Raw genomic sequence first — 19,393 nt, forward strand, 5'->3', positions numbered from 1 at the left:
GCACTCTCAATCACTTATTCTCGGTAAACGTTTACTGCCCAGTGACCTCTTCCCTATACAACCATGCTAAGAATGTCATATTCTGTGTGAATTCATTTGTGACTGGAGGCACAAGCTGTCTTTCCGAGGTGTTTACAATACTGTAATAATCTGCTGTAAAACAGTAGAGTATTGAGCAACAGCACTTCAGGTTTCATTTTCCTTGTTCACAAAACCAGTTAGACCATTGAACTAACTGTGAGACTCCCCTCTGTTGGTTCATCTGCATTAATAAACGTGGACTTCTGGACATAAAAATAAACACCCACTGTTCAAACGAGCAATGTGCAAGCCATGACTAATTGGCAAAGTGCTGCCTTTAAAGCCCTCCTAGCACTGCTTGTGGCAATGGGTAACAGAAAAATAAGAATGAGGCTAACGAAAAGAGCAAAACAAAGAATTATTTTTACAGAGATTATTACTCAGTTTTGTTGTCTTCTGTTTCAATACTTTAATTAAAAAAACAAACAAAACAAACAAACAAAAAAACAAAAAACTCATAACCCAGCAACTTACCTACATACCTTTTCTTAAAGCAACATTAAGTTGCAGAATTCTAGATCTCTTATTGTGATCTAACATTTGGACAGTGAATAGGAGACAAGTCCAGCCAGTGCAAGCACATTTGTTATGAGGAAGGTTTGTGTTCTAATTGAAGATTTGCCTCCTGCCACTTTAAGTACAGTCTACGAATAAGAAGACTCTAAGATCATTAAGCCTGCAAAAACTGTAGCTTGAGGTCTCAATCAATAAAGGTGAGTAGTCAGGCAGTGAAACTCAGGGCCCCATAGTCGGATCATTCTGCCCTTTGCTCTAACAAAGGAAAAATACAAGAAACCAATGTCTGCATTTTCTCACTTCCTCCCAAGTTAAAACCAGCATAAAGACAGAAAGACAAAATCACATCGGTCACCAGAGTTTTCACAATGACAACTCAAAGAACTCATAATCAACATTAATGCTAGTTTCATTAATCATTAGCAGATTTTGTAACTGCAACTTTACTGAATTTTAATAGCTAAGACATGAAAATTTGAAGAGACAGAATGAAATTTCCTAGGTAAAAATTACTTCTTTAACTTCTGTCTCTATAGACAAATTTCTTCCAGGCCGGTCTGATTACAGTCCCTAATCTGTAGTTCTGGATTCCTGCATCAAGATCCACAAATAATATACAGGATTTTTCTATAAAAGTAAATTCTTTGCTCTAGCCCTTCCTTCACTTTCAGATTTGCAAATCAGATTACTTTTTAACTTCTCACAAGCAAGCAGAATAAAACAAAACAGGTAAAGGGCAAACAACTGTAGAGCAGAAAATCACCGGAAGAACATTTCAAAGCAGGCTGATTATGAAGCATCCTCTTACACATGTCAACCACAATGAGAATGATTCTTGATACAATGTAAAAGAACACAACTACATTTGTCTGAAACATGCCAGTGCCCACCAGCAGTAGACTGAGCCATAAAAGAGACTGAGGGCAGTTTTAGATTATTCTAAACAGGTATGTGTGTGTATGCATACACATACAGGTAGGTACGCAATGTCGTTATTTAATTTTCACATTGTCAGTAAGAGCTAAACAATACTGCTCATCTCTACTGCTTGCTCTGTCACTCTACTTTTCTCAGTAGCATTCTGAGCCTTGAAAAAAGAAGCAGCTAAAATTTGCTTACCAAAATTTTGAACTGATGCTTTAAATTACATGAGAGACATGAGCAAAATTATCACTTTAGCAGAAGTATGTCTTTATAGAAAAAAGCCCCATTATTAGCAAGGATGCATGTGTTTGCCACTTTCCCAGAAGTGATCTTTTACTTGCAGATACTCCCAAACAGATTATTGGATCCAATTTGCGAGTTTGTTTGAAATAAGAGAATGGTTTATTTCGGAACAGACCTTAAGGATCACCTAGTTCCAAACCCACTTTCATGGGCAGGGACACCTTCTACTACACCAGGCTGTTCAGATCCCCCCTCCAATCTGGCCTTCAACACTTCTAGGTATGGGGCATCCACAGGTTCTCTGGGCAACCTGCTCCAATGTCTCACCACCTTCACACTAAACAATTTTTTCCTAATACTCAATCTAAACCTATCCTCTTTCAGTCTAAAACTGTTACCCCTTGTCTTATCTCTCCATGCTCTTGTAAAAAGCCTCTCTCCAGCTTTCTTGTAACGTCTCTTTAGGTACTGGAAGGCTCTTATAAGGCCCTGGAGCCATGCCTTCTCCAGGCTGAACAGCCCCAGCTCTCAGCCTGGCATCACAGGAGAGATGCTCCAGACCTCTGACCATCTTTGTGCCCTCCACTGGAAAAATGCAGAAAAGCATCCAGCTTTTGATTGGCAATTGTAGACTATTTCAGATCGAGACTGTCATTGCCCTTCTACAAGCTTTTCAAAAGGGCTATGATGAAGAACTTTCTTGGCCTTTTTTTAAATAGAACAAATTAACTCTTGATTTATGTCAGGAAGACAGTGCTTAAAATGAATACAAAATTGTAGCTCCCAAGCACTTAATGCAACATTTTAGACTGCTGGAGACCTGCCACTCCCCAGTCACATGCATACTTATTCCCTGTCTGAATACAGATGGACTCAAACAAACCTTCCAGAAGTTGTGCCACTAAACATTTTACTTTCGGAAAGCAAACTGACATCCACATCCTGATACACGCTGTGCCCTCAGAGTAGCTTAATTATAAATAATTATAGAATTTTCCTAGTTTAGTGTTGCATCATAACACAAACAAAACTCATAGCAGTTATATTGCCAATCTTGCTGTAGTTTATTAATCAGATTGTGATGGGCTGCCTACTGGATAACAAAGTCTAACGGACTTCTGCAATGTAAGGGAGGATGGTGACTACACTTCACTGGAGAAATACCTTCCTTTATTTGAGAATTAAGAGAAGAAGATGTTACGGCTTAAACACAGAGTTCAGAAATTTCAAGCTACACGTCTCCTAACAATGAATGAAATCAAGGCAAGACAAGAAATCAAAGTAATTCTGGATTTGCAACTGCAATTCGGAATTAAAATCCAGAGAGCCAAGAAGAGATTCTAAAAGACTGGAAAGGTGCAACGGCAGAACTATTTTCTAGTGCAAAAATAAGTTTAGACTCAGTTACTTAAGCTATCTATAGCTGCAACTTTTAAATGTGATGAGAAGGAAAGGAAATTATGTCACAATTCAATGCTTAAGAGCTGTGCAATATGTTCCTCTTCTCAGTGTAATCCTAGGGCCAAACAAAGCTTCTTATTCCAGCTACAAATTGTTTCAGTCAGAATTTTGTATGCAAGGCTATTTTTCCAACAGAGTCTGGAGGTTCTTAAGCTATGCTAATCATTTCTATTGTCTCTGACACTGAGATTCTAGTTTTTCTATGTGCCATAACTAACGCTAAAGGAAATAAAAGTGCTTCCAAATCATTTCATGTTGAATTAAAACATAACTATCACATGTTCAATTGGCCTTATTCCTCTCCAGTTGTTTCAAAACTTAACTGATTCCTGGAGAAAGCATGTAGCAAGATCTGCAAATCCCCAGGAACTGTTCTAGGTGCATCGAGTACTGAGAATACCAAAAATTAAAACAGATGTCATCATAAAAATTTCAATCCTAGATGAATCACATAACAAGAACTCCACAGTGAATTTTAGAACCACGTCATTAGAACAGCTTCTATTATGTAAGAATTTGTACCTTAGCATTTGCTTTTCTATAAACATATGACCATTGAATTACTTCTTTAATAGAGCACAATTAAACTTTTTTTGTTTTAAAAGGTCAATAAATATTTTATTTAAATTTCAAAATTTCATGACAATGATTATTCTTTTTCCAATTTCTTGGTGCATTAGTTTGTTCTTCAGTTTATGCCCAGGAGCTGTTGATGCCAAATCTGTACAAATTAGGCTATTCCTAAAAATTATTAAGTAATTAAGTAACTGCTGCCAAACAGCATTCAGGGAAAAGCAGGTTAATTTACCATATGTAAATGCTTTCCTTGTTCTGTAATAGAACAGTGACATGAAGAAAAACATTCAAATGAGAGAGAATGAAATGAAGAAGTGAATTTAAGGCTGTGGGAGCCACAGAATGAAGAAACAAAATTTATCATATCATTTTTGCCTTCACTTAGTTGTAAAGCTATTGTTAGTTATTATTAGTTGTTGTTGTGTTTGCCTTCTTACTGTGGACAAGTTTGTGTGTTTCCAAGAACAGCAGCTATGGCAGAGGGTGCCACTCCACATAAGGCCACTCAAGCCAGGCTGGCCAAAGGGACTGGAAGAGAAAACAGCCCCAGGGCTTTCCAAGCAGGCTTGGAAACAGCCTGCTGTTGAGAAACAGGCCAGCAAGCTGGTTTTGTAGGGCACACTCAGTGCTACTTAAGAAACAAATCACAGTAGTCACTCTCACAAGTAGCATGCCAAAATAACCAATTCCAGCTTTGTAGAAATCTTAGGTGTAGTGAAAATTATCCGAAGAACAACATTTGGGGATATGGTGGTAAAAGAAGCTTGAAGCTGATTTCCTAGAATATTTGAAATATTGCAATAGTCAGAAAAATACAATATTATAGTCTAAACATTTTGGAATAAATTAATAATGATTGCCAAAAATCAACCCAAAAGTGATAAAGTGATTTTCAGTAAAATAAGGTAACTTTAAATCAATATAACCTTTAAAGCAGAAAACCATATACAGATGGACAGCTAATTAGCATCTGATCTCCCTGAGATAGCTTTCAATGAGAGAAAAACAAGATTTTGGAGTCAGGCATAGAGGCAGCTCAAAATTCAGTGCTGAAATTGCTGAGAAACTATAAAAATGCTCCCACTAAGCAATGGGAGATTCTAGACAAGTTTTTGGGACACAGAGTAATGAAACCAATGGGATTAATGAATTAAAAATTTGATTTTTGGGAGCAGGCATAACTGTGAATAAATCAAATATTATATTAATGGGGCATTAGCATCACACAGCTACATCCCCACAAATTGAATGATATTTCCCAGAAAAAGTCAGATGAAAACACAATGCCAGAACAAAATTTAGGAGAACTTTTGTCTAGTGGGTTAGACCATATAAAAATTCCAAACATCTGACAAGGTACTAGAAAATGTGTCATAAAAATAATATCAAATCTGAAAAATAAATAGGCGTATATCACAGTCATCCTTTTTTCAGCATAAAGAAGATGCTGAATTACAAGTGATTTTACAAGGAAACAAACCTTGTCTTGCCTATCATGTCAGGAGAGGGAAGAAGACTGAAGGACGAGACGGGAAACAAAGTTGCCTCTTTAACTCCCCTCCATACCCCCTCCAGAAAAGGCAGCAGAAAATAGCAGCCTGAGGGAACGCTAAGGGATACCTTTGTGGCAGGGAAGGAAGTTCTGCAATAGCTGCAAGGTGCAATAGTGAAACATTTTGGTAAGTAGATTCTGCCTGGCAAGTCTAACCTAGCCGTGGGGCTGCAAAACCACATGAGGAAAGACCTCAGGCCTGTTTTATAGAAATGAGTAAAATGGGAAAGAAAAACAAAACAAAACAAAACAAAACAAAACAAAACAAAACAACAACAACAAACTGAAAAATATATCCAGCAATACAAGCATTGAGACAATAAAAACTTGCATGGAGAAAATAAAAATAAAAAAATCCCCAAACACCAAACTACACAGCCATTATTTATTCTAATTATAAATCAACCTGGACATTTGAAACACATTATCGATAATGTGAGTTAGCATTATAACACAAGGCTTTGTATTTGGAAAAAAAACAAAAAAAAAACACAACAAAGCAAACAAACAAACAAACAAAACCCCACCCCATACCCCCCCCCCCAAAAAAAAAGGAAAAAAAAAAAAAAAGAAAAAAAAAATACCGCCACCACACCAAAAAACATCTGATTAATGCTTATGTATTACACTGTGTGTTTGGGATATTTTTTATGTATTTTATTTTTGTTCAAGAGACTATTCAGATTCAGACAGAGGGAATATCGGATTTGTTCAGAATTAAATGTTTTCCCAAGCACAAATCATAATGCAAGGCAAAGTGACACCCTTGCCTTTTCAGTTTGTGTCTGTTCCTGAGACCATCAGTTTCATATTACTGATCCAACACTAAACAAAAGTGATTGAATGAATATGTGCAAACAGATAAGAAGAAAAATAATAAAAAATGGGGGTTTTTTTGTTTTTGTTTTTCTTTTTCCTGCCAGAGCATGCAAATCATGTTAGAATAAATATACAGGTTCAGTCTTGAACTGCTTTGACCTAACTCTAGAGCTGTATTAAAATGCCATTATTCACGCTTTATGTAGTGAACTGAACCTCAGACATTAGATCAAAGGCAAAAACTAGACTATATATTGTAGTTTTGATGTTTTCTGCAGGACAAACAAGATGAAAAAGAACAGCTAATCATATTCAAATAAAAGCAAACACTGGATAGAAGCCAGTTTCAAACTGATGGAAAGACAGGTTAAGTCATAGAAATCAGTGTCACACATTTAGGCAGAAGGTGAAAAGAAGAGAAAATAAGAGAAAAGGAGGTCCCACTGTGTCTTGCAGTGCATTTGAAACTTAGGATGTCCACTTCTTGCCATACTTGAGCCTGAAAATTTTCTGAAATTTTCAATTTAAACTTTTTGGAACACGTTTCTGCTCTTAACAGCAAAGTGATGCAAATGTCTCCCCCAGGGCAGAACTGCAATAATGCACTGGGACTCGGCATTCCTGTGAAAGGACTTTTGTCACTGAACTAATTCTTTTGCCATAGACCAGTCTTGCCTGCTGTGCTGCCACATCCATTTCTCTAAGCTGAAAGGTGAACATACAACTACTTCCAAGTCTGCTCTACCTTGTGCATGCATGCATCCATCCCCACACTGAGACACACAGCCTAATTAGCAGCTCTGGCACTGATCATCTGTTTCAACTCCCCATGCATCTTTTTCTCCAGCAGCAACTGCAAATCTTCAGGAGAGTTCATCAATAACGGCAGGGCTCCTGCTGGCAACTTGTATCAGGGGGAGGATTTGCTGAACTAAAAGCTCTGTCTCACTCCAAAATCACCACAGCATCTCTTAAATAAGGAGAAAGTTCACGTGAAATTCTGCCTGAAGGTCAGACCTACTGTGTTTTCTTCCTGTTTCAGGTGCTCCTGGGCATTCCTACAGAGAAGTGAACAAAACTCCCTTATGTGCTCAGCTAGCTCCTGAAAGCAGGACCAGAATGTCCTCAGGTTTGCACCTTATATAATAAGACCTCATGAGGTGTCTTTCCCTCATGCACTTTGTCTATTAAAAGCACAACACAAATACAGAAAATCTGTAAAATCCCTTCAATCCCAGGAGAGAGAGGGGGTAAAAAAAAAAAAAAAAAAAAAAACCACAAAAAACCAACCAACCAAACAAACAAAAAAACCCCAACCTAGAAAAGCAAAGGCAAAAGAAGAAGAAGAAGAAGAAGAAAGAAAGAAGATTACAATAGTGAATTATGGGCCAAAAATACAAAGATTCTAGTTTGTTGATGCATAGGGTCATATTCCAGTGGGAAAAAGACCTCTTCAAGAGGTACTGCCTGCATCACATAGATAGAAGTAGTTAATCTTCTTAGGCAAAGACTAGTTTAAATGCTCTTTTCATTACTCAAACTAATAATACATGAAATTTGTGCAGTGAAGGCAAAAGTAGCACAAACTCACTGTACTGGAATAAACATGATGAAGAAGGCTAAAAAGAAAAGAAAACACCACATTCTTTTATCAAATGTTTACGTGTCCATGCTGGAGCTCCAGGTAAAAAGTATAAGGATTTAGAACATCCAGATATTAACAAGAAGAAATTTGATTCAGTGGCCAGTATAGAAATCTCTGTGATGACTTGCAGTGTCTTCATGTTAAATCACGTCATTTTAACCTGAACATAGCTGTGAAATTCTGTGTTAACAATAATTTTTATGAGTAACAAATACCTAATAAAGCCTGTTTCTTTACAGATACACGTGTCCTAGGCTTCTACAAGCGTACACCTCAGCTCCTATGTCATACCCTTCCGGGTTTCACCCTTCCTCTGTGTTTCCTCAATTTTTATTCTGCTTTTTTTTTAACAGTCTTCTCGATCCAGTCCATCCCCTTTCCAAAAACAGCAGCTGGACATGGAGGACAACATGGCACGGCTGGCCCTAAGTTCTCTGTGCTCATGTTGCAGCCTCTTTTTCATTCATATGGATCCTTGTCCACAGAAGCTCATTTTCACAGAAATGTACAGAAGCTAACAATCTTCAGGAAATCCCTTGTTATAACTGGGTGTCAGTTGGCCAGTGGTCAGAAATTACTCGGAGGAGCTGACAGTGCAATCAAATCAGACTTTCTTCATAAGGAAACAAAAGCTAGAAGCATCACTGATTTTCTTGGACACCAGCAGGCTTTTCAGTAATTCAGAGATAGGATCTCTGGGACAATAAAACAAATCTCGGGGTAGGCTCTTTAATATCCACTTGCGTGAACTGAGAACCAGGAATTTTCCCTTTCCAACACCCCTTTTTAACACAGGAACCCATCCTATATTAATATGCCCAAGAGAGAGCAGTAATACATCATGATTAGGGTACCTATAATTTTGTTAGAAAACTTTCCAACATGAGATGCTGAATCCAAAATAAGGTTCCTCAGTTTTGAATGTCATTACGATCTAATCACTGTATAGCCTGGAGGAATCACTTGCCTAGAAGCCAGCAGTTATGACTAGATTACATAAAATATGTAGAAACAGAGGATATTCTGAGGAAGCACAAACATTTATACTTTATTTCTGGCAGAAGCTTACTTCTAGAGTTAAATGAAATTGTGAATGGAGAAAGCTATAAGAGAACGTCAATGGCACAATGGAAGAAAAAGACAAATCTAAAAAAAAATGAGGAGTTCCACCGACTAAGAGAGATGACCAGCATGGTCAAAATCCTCATGCTGATTGAATGTTTACTTTAACAAAACAATTAGGGAAAGTGAGAGATGACAATGAAGAACAAGGGAAACAGTAATCTATATAAAATAGATACTTCTGCCACTGTAAGAAATTCCCATGGAGATAACAGTTGATGGATACACTGAAATACAAGAGAAAGACTGAATAGCTAACTATCTCCTCCGTTTTACACTAACTGGATACTAGCAGGAATGCTTTGATAGGCAGAATAAAAACACATAACTTGTCTTTTGCAAAATATTAAAAGATACTATTCATGAGTCTTCTTCATTTTTTAATTGCCTTGAATACACATTGAAAGAGAATGGGGGTAAGGGTAATATGGAAGAATTTGATATTGATGCATTCCCACTACAGAACAGCAACTGCCCAGTATTATTATGCCCACATGCCTTTAGGGCCCACTCTGAAAGGCACAGGATATTATTGGCACTTCTAAACTAAAAGGTTTAAAACACCAAAGGTTCAAACTGATTCCACGCCACAGCCTGAAGATCAAAGACATGCATGCAGCCTCCAGCCCATATTCAGACTGTCGCTCAACAAAGGACCGCTGGCACACAGAGATTACCCATGGAGTGGCTTTTAATTTGAGGGGCTAAGGAATGGGTACCTGCATTTGTCCTACTATGAATATCTGTTCAAAAAACATTTTCCAAGTTGTGTCATCTAGCATACTTCAGTGAAAGTCATTCAGAATGACATAAGTCTTTGCAGACTAAAACAACTGCTCCTTTCACAGATATAAAATGCTCCATTAAAAAATAATTAATTTTGTTACAATAAGAGATAATTAAATCATCCAGCAGTTGAAGGCAGCTAATTGAGAACACAAATTCCCTTTCTGCTGCTGATCATAACTAAACCAGAATTTGTCAAGATGGAGAAAGAAAAGTACCTGGTTTTTGGTATGATGTGGAAATAAGACATGTCACCTTCAGACTGAGACTTTTCTCAACTTCTATAATCTTCCCTATTTCACATTGCTGCAGGCTGTCAGTGACCTGATTTAACCAGTTAAGTAAAAAAGACACTATCATTATCAAAAGTATACAGTGAGAGAGTAGAGATGGAAGTCGACTTGCAAGAATCTATTTCCTTCCCCTCCCTCATCACTATTGTAACTGCCTGAGTAGAAAATGTAATATGAAAATTTCCAGCACATTTATACTCTTGGCCTTTTGTTTCATTATTTGGTTTTGGCAACTTCTTATTGTAGAGAACAGAGAAGAGGCAGAAAAGAAAAGTTCATATAAACAGAGGAAAAGCAGTCACCCAGTAACTTGGAAATTAGGGCTAAAAGGCTTTCAGAATGCTTTTTCAGTCAGCAAGATTCATATTGTATTTGCTCAGCAAAGTATTTTTTCTTTTAGTTGCTATATTCTGTTATTCTTTCATCCCTATTTTTCCCAAGACTATCTGTATCATCCTGCATTTCTCTTGCATGTAAGAGTCATCACTTTGCTGAACCTCATGACACCTGTGTAAATCAAATCAACTCAAATGTTCCTGCTAGGGCTAAGAGCTTTGTTTTCATGACTGCAGGCACAAGGACGAGGACAGAGCTTTGGATTCAGACATCCAAATGCAAATCCTCTATTCAATAATACAATGTCAGGTTAGTTCTTGTCTCTATGCTCTTTTCACTCTTCCTGACTGCAACACGAAATGACTTCATCAACGTCACAATTTCATAAAACAATTTATGTGAGTTTGCTGTGATTCCTTGAGGTGAAGTTCCAAGTTTTGAGGGAGGACAGCCTTGTATCTTTTCAGGCTGAGTATTATTGCTCCACTTCTGAGAACTACAGATTTCTATCTTCTCCTTCTGTTCAAGTTATGCTTTTAATCAGAGACACTTATGACAGTGGATCCTGAGGAGTGGAAGGATTTGTACTTTGTTTCCCTGCTATCTTATACATGCTACATCTGCTGATTTGCAGATACACATATTGCTGTCACTATATGACATAACACTTTCACAAACAATGTTTAGATTATTGCCATTGCTGCTATACCATTTACTAAGCCTTTCTGTTATTTGTGGGTTTTTTCATCATTCAGCCAATCAAGATATAAAAAACTGACATAAAGAATAGTTTTTCCATGTGAGCATCTATCTTGTGCCCACAGGATACTAAGCTCAAGCAGTCAAGAATACCTTGATGAGCTGATAGCATAAAAAATGTTTAAGACATAGTCACAGTGGTTAAACACAGAGAAATAAATGCTCTCTGGTAGCAATATTTCATACCATTCTATAATTGAACATATATAATTCAGGAATAAAAGCTTTCTAATCACCCTTCCTCAGACTGAGCAACTTCATGAACAAATTGATTTCCAGACTATATCAGGCAGAACTTGACTACAAATATAGAGATTTTTAGCACAATGAAATCCAGCTGTTTAAAACATCCTACATCATACAGAAATTCCATATGACAAATTCAGAAAACCAGATCTCTGGCCACATATTTCATTACAGGTCATGAACTAGGCCAATTTTAAGAGAGTGTTAAAGGCTAGTTTCAAGCTTTCTGTTATTTTCTCCATTCTCCCGGGAGAAACACTATTATTTGGTTTCCACAGAGGGGTTGTTTTTTACATCTTAAAAAAATCCCAAAGCAGAAGAAAAAAAACATCTGATCTGACAAGCATTGCAAACACAGTTAACAAGCTACTTTAATTATCCTCCTAAGATTTTCCCATTTGTACTCTGATCATCATCTTCTTCACAAACTTAATTATGCCTCATTTGTTCTTGCTGCACTATTCACAGTGAGTATTCCAGGTGGAAAAGAGGAGTCTGTTTGTAACTGTAACCTCAGGTAATCGTTATGTATTTTTTTTTATTTTTGCTATAGAATAATTTAGAGTTTTTAAGAAAAAAAAAAATACAAGTGTATCTTTGGGCAATATGAATATTGAGTAGAAAGCCAGGGTATTTCCACATTAGAAAAGCAAAAGTTTATGGCTATATGAGCAGTCATCCATCTGAAAATTATCACTAGTCAGATGATCGAATAAATGAAGAAAATCATGCTGTTATCATCTGCATTTTAGAGATTAGTATTAATAAATTCTGATTTCTCAGCAGAGGAAACCTTTCCACAAACTTGACCTTTGAGAAAGTCAGAAAGAAGAACAACTGGGAATAAATGTGCTTCATGAGTTAAATGCTGAGGCATGAACCCAGTCATTATTTAGAATTTATGCACTTCCAGTACTCTTAAAGTGCATAGGAATTGCTGCATTCTGACTGAGTACAGACTGAGTAAATACTCTGAAGTACCATAATTTAAGGCCTGATGAGCTGTTTCTTCTAACTTTTCAGAAGTCCTAGGTTTGCCCCCCTACCGTGCTTGAACTTGATTTCACCTAGGTTGCTTTCTGAGACACATTATTTTTTATCTAATTAATCTACTGAGACACATGACTGCTGCCCCAAACTCACAAGTGTTTTTGAGTACAATGAATTGTTAAGACTTAAAATTCAGAACTATATACAAGTAACTATTCTTTACACATAATTTCACTGGCCTTCAAAACTGAAACATAAAAATTACAAAAAATGCTAAGCTTTAAAAGCATCAAACCTAAGTTTCTAAAATTTTTAAAAAGTCCAGAGACACAAGACAGTCAGCATTAGAATATATTCCATTCCATGCCTTACCTGAACCAAATTCCAGCCCTTTAGAGATTCAGCAATGATAGAAGTAACTGTTGCACACACACCACCAAAAACCATCAGATGATTAGGTCCATATTTTATTGCATCGTAGAAGGCTTTGAGTCCTTTTGCATTGTCACACTGAAAAAAAAGAAAGAGGGAGACAATATTCAATGTCACAAATCAACTAACGAAGAAATAAACTATTGAGCAGTTGGGCAGGGAAAAAATTGGGTTCCACAGACATACACATAAGACCTAAACATGAAAAACTAGAGCACTCTCTTCTGGACTCCTAATGAGCCATAGTAAAAGAAGAGCAAAATGCCTCGTTATATTCTACAAAATCAGAATTTTGGTACCGCCATTGGGCAAATAACAAAAAAGTCTAGTAACAAAAGGTTGACCAAAACACTTTCTACATTTGGAGCTACCATTTCCCGAAGCAAAATTTGGAATGTAACACTGGATTGTCAGCAGGGCTTCCAGAGTTGGAGGAAAGTTTGACACTACTGATGGTCTCTGTAAAAAAAGTTCCGTCTCTAAAGAAGACTCCTAATGAGCTTCTGCTTAAACTTCTACTTAAATTCCAACATCAGTATTCTGTGCAAAAATACATAGCAGAGAGCCTGTCATTTAGAAGGATAACACAACGTCTTCAAAAGATAACAAAATATTCTTTTGAAGTGCTAAAAATTAATTGTTCTGCTCTCATAGCTCACACAGCTTTGAGTGGAAGGCTGGGATAGATGACGTTCTGAGATCCTTCTAACCTGACCTGTTCTTGGCTTCCCTGATAATTAGTTTGATCATTATTTCAGGTGTAAAGAATTTTACTGTAAACTGACACTAGGACTGAAAATTAAGGAAAAAAAAAATCTCATGCTAGTCAGTATTGCAAAAGATACATCAACCCTTTAATAACGTAGTATTAATCATTCATAATAACCCTAATTCCTAAGCTTACAACAGACTATTAGTAAATTATCTGCCTGAAGGTAAGAATTTGATTCCAAACCATACTGGAAGTCAGAAGTACCAACAGACTATAATAGCAGCTGCCATTGCACCACTAACAGCCACTTCTTTCTCTTTTTGAAACAGACGTTTTCTACCCTCTTTTGCCTCCTCTACAAAGTCTTCCTTGAATGTACTCTTTAAAAGAACTATGACCCACCAGCCTCCAATACTTCATTATGACTATTCAATAAAACAGTTCATTTATTATCAGCATCCAAGTAGTAATTGTATTGCATTCCGCAGAGAGAATAAAGATTTTGACTAAGAAGTTTGGAAGCTTATATTAATCTCCTTACTGAATTAACATGCTAAAAGAAAAAAAATATTATATTTGCATTCTATCTGCAAGAATAGAATTATTGCTCCCACTTATTCAAAAGGATACAGATATTTAATGCATACACTCTCTTAAGTTGCATAATATAGCCCAATGCTGTCCTTCTTAATGCAGGAAAAAAAAAAAAAATAAAAACCAAAAAAAAACCCCCAAAACCCCACCCTCAGTACAGCAGAGGCTCCCCTGTCAGTTTAATGTGCTGGTGACAAGATCACATTGTGAGGGAACCTAGACTGTGATCACTGGAAGAAGCAGCATTCTCCATTCTTAATCCTTCACTCCCACTTAAAGACTAGTTTATTCCAAGTGCAACCAGAAGACTCAGCTACCTCTTGAACATATAAGCAGCCAGGAACACTAGAGCTTTAGGTATCTGCCCTTAATTGACATTTAGCCAAGTCTTTTCCCTCATCCACCTTATCATATGAAGCTGCAGCAGAAGAGATTGCTGGCATTCATACCAATTTAAAACCAGTTAATATAATTTTTTTTTTTTTTTTTTTAATAGAGGTCACATTTAAAATGTATCACCGAGTAGCAGTTTGAGAAGAATACAAGCCATATATGAAATAAAAAATATGTCAATAGTAAAATAATTGTCCAAAGTTGCAGCCTGTGAAGGGCCGTGTACACGAAGAGTTATGAATAAAGAGATGATAAAGGCTTATGGCATGTGATCTGACGTAAAATTCACACTAAAATCCTTACATCACAAAACACTGATGCATTTTTTGTACCATTTGCCTACAAAATGTTTCTCACTGCAATAAACTTAAGAAATTATGGGTTACAGTAGGTCAGCTTGCTGGGAGGTCCAGAAGTGGTATAAGGTCTTTCTTTCTTATTTGGTTTTTCATGGTTATGAATATACTAGCATGACAACAACCCTTTTTCAATCACGTAGCAGCTCTCTTGGGAAGGTATGCCAAAATGTTTGCTCCTGTCTCCCAAAGTGAAAGGTTCACACTGCCAAGATATATTACTGATCAATCAAAAGTACCTACAATAACACCTCGGCTTCTCCTCAATGCGTTCCAGTTAAAAGCCTGCCATGTTTTCACTTTTGTACTTTCCTCCTGACTAGTCTCAGCTGTCTCCCTTCTAGGCCACCATGAATAATTAGACTCTGCCTATTCCTTGAGACAAGCTGTCCCAATAGTCTAAGTATATCTCAGAGATAAAGAACAAGAACTTAACACAGTGGCTGGCCACAACTGGACAGAAATGAAAGGAAAGATGAGAAAGATGGGAGAAAGCAGACTTTCACATTTGTTTAATGTCACATTTCACAACATACACTGTGCATAACATTCTTCCCTGCAAGCAACAGGACAGTCTGTCAAAAGCATTAAAAAATAAACATTCAGATAAAAATAATAGCCCTTCCAAGCCAGACAGACAAGCAGGAGAAAAGGTTTCTTCCTGCCTCCAGTCTGGTGAACGTATCCTTAGCAAGCTCCTGAAGCCCTGTGAACAACAGGATTTTTTCAGAAATCCAGGTGGCCACCACCGCTGCTCATGGTCTTCAATTTCCAAACCCTACATATGTAACCATAAAAGAGGGCAGTGCTGTTAAAAGACGACAATCACTGGAATTCCCATCATGTCACCACCAAATGGCTTCCTGAGTTGTTGTCTCCAAGTGACTCCAACTAAAAAAACCCTTTGCAGCAATCTATTTACAGGACAAAAGAAGACTGCATAAGAACCAAAATCCACGTTAAAAAGCAGAGGCTAGAAAGTCCTGGCCACAGGTGGATGACAAGAAGCTGACTGTCTTACTAATTGTAGCATGACTGACAGCAGTATAGGGGAAAAAATCCCTCATAAAAAGTCGCAAACTTATATAATGAAAAATATAATCTGAAGGAGCCAACAGTGCTTTTACTGCCAAGTTTCATATTTTGCCTGAATTGGCAACGTGTCTACTTCACTGAGCTGAACTGCAGCCAGCTCACTTCCAACTCATATATAAAACCAGGCAGCTATGTTGGGTCCCTGAACTTGACTGCCCATTGAAACACTGACCATGGCTGCAATATGTTTAGCAAAACTAGAATTTCAAATATATGTGATTTGTCACTTACGACAATATTCTTCAGAAGAAGGAGCTGAGAACCACCTACCCCAAACACAGTAATTGCTATGCTCAGTCTCAGCCAAAAGCTTGCAATAAGCATAACATAAATAGCAAACATACATATTAATGAAATAATTACATTAAGCATACCTCTTAACACACTGACTTGACACAGATTACCTGGGAAATTCACAAGGAAAAATACAACCAAATCACTAAACAAAGGTTGTGACATGTCCTGCCTCTTGTGATAAAGACAGCTTAATCACAGCTGGCACCTGACAAAGGGTGCATAGAACCACCTATTTTAATTAGGAAACATAGCCAGATGAACTGCTGCATAGGAGATGAGTCAAAGGAGTTTGTGGGTTGAAGAGTTAACTGTACTGAATCCTCTTCAGAGGAGCAACTGACAAATAAAAAATCCTCCACTGAGAAAAGGATCTGAATACACAGGGAGGAAGAACTGCCTGAGGCAGTAAGGGTGCACACAGAGAAGAAACATTTCTGGAGAGAATGGCACGGCAGCTGAATACACAGGAGAGACCTCCAGTCTACCCAAAGGGCCTCTGCAGCTGAGAGAAAGGATGTCCCATGTGAAGTCCACACATCACTGAAGTCAGGAGTAGCAGCAGGACTGACCTGTGAGGGTTGTTGGCTGCCAGGAAAGCTGTCTGGCAGACAGTGAAAGAGACACCAGGGTATGAGCTGAAATCCTCACAGCCATAAGCATAACACACTGCAAGTCCTTGGTGCACAGAACAAAAATTCGTATGGCTCTTATACAATAAAAAGTTTTGCCAACTCCATAACATGTCAGACAGGTTTGATTAATTACAGGGCTAGCACAACAGCAGATACTTGCAATTGCAGGGATGGATACACTGGCCACATGTGTGATTATGTTTAGATTTCTAGCTGTTGGATAGCTATGCTGAACTGTTTCTCAGCAAGCTGTACTCTGGCACAACTATACTTTTTCTGAGTAAAAGTAAACATGAACTATTTTGGTATCTATTGAGCTACTGACAATTGATGTTAGAGAGCCTTTATGAAAAGAGGGACTAACAAACAGCTGTTATCTGCATAATAAAATATCCAACTTTATCAAGTGATATCACAGCTTTTAGCAGCACTCTACCCTAAATTCTCATAAATATATAAAGACACTTTTTTTGAAGAGAGAACAAAGGTACGAAGCCTCATTTCTATCTTCTGCAAAATCTTGCTTAGAAACTAGTTCTGTGTTACATCAGCTCTAATGGAGTTAGGAGGTGAGGAACACCAACAATTATTTTAATTTAATTTGCACTGACTTCTTTATAGTCATTAATAAATAAAGACAATTCAGTGAAGAACATATAGGCAACTGCTTGGAGCTGCAGAAAATGTCAATCAAGTTAGCAAACTCTGCCTGTTTTATATGGGCAGGGCATGCTTCCCCTGAGGTTTCTCTCTGTTTTCAAGTATCTGCAATTTAGGTACTTTAAAAGCCAGCAATTATATTTTTGCATTTAATTGCTGTAGCTGGATTTTCTCTCCATGAGTTTGTACAACGGCTCTTGGAACCTCCACTTTGACAACCACAGCATCTAGTGACAACATAATTATCCATTGAAAGAAAAAGCACTACCTTTCAACTGTTCTAGAACACTTCACACTGTGCAAAGTAGGTGTGAGATGTCTTGCCAGGGGTTATTATGAATGCTAAAAGTTCACAAATACATGAAATTAAATTGGATTAGTTCATAGATTAAAAAAAAAAAAAAAAAAAAAAAGGATGAAAAACTTCTTAATGGAGAGATGGCAATTTTGTCAGGCAACACCCGAATCACAGGTTTTTGGTGACCAGGGTACTATTCTAGGGAAACAAGACCAAAATCTGGCAATGCCAAGTACTTGCATCAAGTCTGGTCTGAACTGCTATAGCCAGTCCTGTGTTCTGCATTTGTTAAACAAAAGCAAGGCCTTCTAGCAAGTATACTAAATTTCTCTGTCTTAAAGCTGAAGTTAACTCATCCCAAACAGGGGGCTTTCCTGTGTCTGATTTCTCTATCATATTTTAATTTAACTAAAATATGCAATCATATTTAGCAATCATGTTTGGTCTTGCTTTAGAAGGACTGGAAACAGTAGATGAGGACTTAATCTATTCAGTGAAATATTTCCCAGTACATTGACTCTCTTACCTTGACACCTCTTGACATACTTCTAGACTTCATCTAGCAACTTCTTTATCTGATTCTGCCTGCTGCACAGCTCACAGAGTGCTGCCTCCACGGTACTGGTGCTTGGCATCTCATTTAGCTGCTTATATTCTGGATTAGGTGTCACCAGCCTCTTTAATCACTGATCCCAAAGCAAGAGGGACCACTCATTCCTCTGTCTCCTCATTTCCTAAGAGCCTGTCTAAACACCTTGTGAAGGTTCAGCCTCTTGCTCAGTGACATTTTCTTTTTATTCAGTTCACTGTTTGGAACTGAGTCCACCAAGCAAGATAAACAAAGATTTCCTGTCTCTCCTCATAAGAGAACTATATTTACTTTTCCCAATAATACTATTTTTTATTATATGACTTATATTTTCAGTGTCATTACTATTTCTTGGAGTATATAACATTTACACTGAACAATTCCAATTTAAGAACTCCAATATTAAATGCAATTGGAATGTAGCAAGTAGATAAATCCTGTGTAATCAAAACTGACTCTGTCTCTGTTTCCATCCCGATTAAATATGCAGTAGTAGCAGAGATCAATTGCACTTCCTCTTTTCAGAGTAAACTTGCATTCCGCTTGAAAGGTGAAGTCTTTCCTCAAACACAGGTAAAGCTTTTCCCTGATGTATAACTGGAACACACACAGAAGTTCAGAAAATCATCAAGAAACATTTTGTGTATTTGTGATATGAAGATCACTCCCTTTTAATAATGCAGCTGTTGGGTTAATGTGGCAAGGTTTTGGTAGCAGAGGAGCAGCAGGGGTGACTTCCGTGAGAAGACACCAGGAGTTGCCCCAACATTTGTCTCCAGAACTGACAGCCAGTTCTGGCAGCTCCAAAACTGCCCACTGCCCAAAGCTGAGCTCATCAGTGCTGCTGCTGAAACTCCGTGATAACACTTTTAATAACAGGCAAAAGAAACCACTGCACGGCAGCTGTGAAAGAGGAACAAGGAAAATAAAATGTGAAAGCAACAGCCCTGAAGGCGCCAAGGTCAGTGAGGAAGAAGGGGCAGGAG

General features: G+C 37.6%; 1 protein-coding gene across 2 annotated transcripts in view; it reads right to left on the reverse strand.

Annotated features, from left to right (window-relative positions):
- GABBR2 (gamma-aminobutyric acid type B receptor subunit 2) overlaps positions 1-19,393 on the reverse strand; it is a 460,554-nt gene that overhangs the window by 345,426 nt on the left and 95,735 nt on the right. For both annotated transcript variants that reach the window (XM_040084650.2, XM_040084641.2), the window contains exon 2: positions 12,722-12,859. In XM_040084650.2, the coding sequence (XP_039940584.1) occupies positions 12,722-12,859 (138 nt within the window). The remainder of the gene's footprint in view (positions 1-12,721; positions 12,860-19,393) is intronic.

This window comes from Hirundo rustica, chromosome 1 (genome assembly GCF_015227805.2).
Source record: "Hirundo rustica isolate bHirRus1 chromosome 1, bHirRus1.pri.v3, whole genome shotgun sequence".
NCBI lineage: Eukaryota > Metazoa > Chordata > Aves > Passeriformes > Hirundinidae > Hirundo > Hirundo rustica.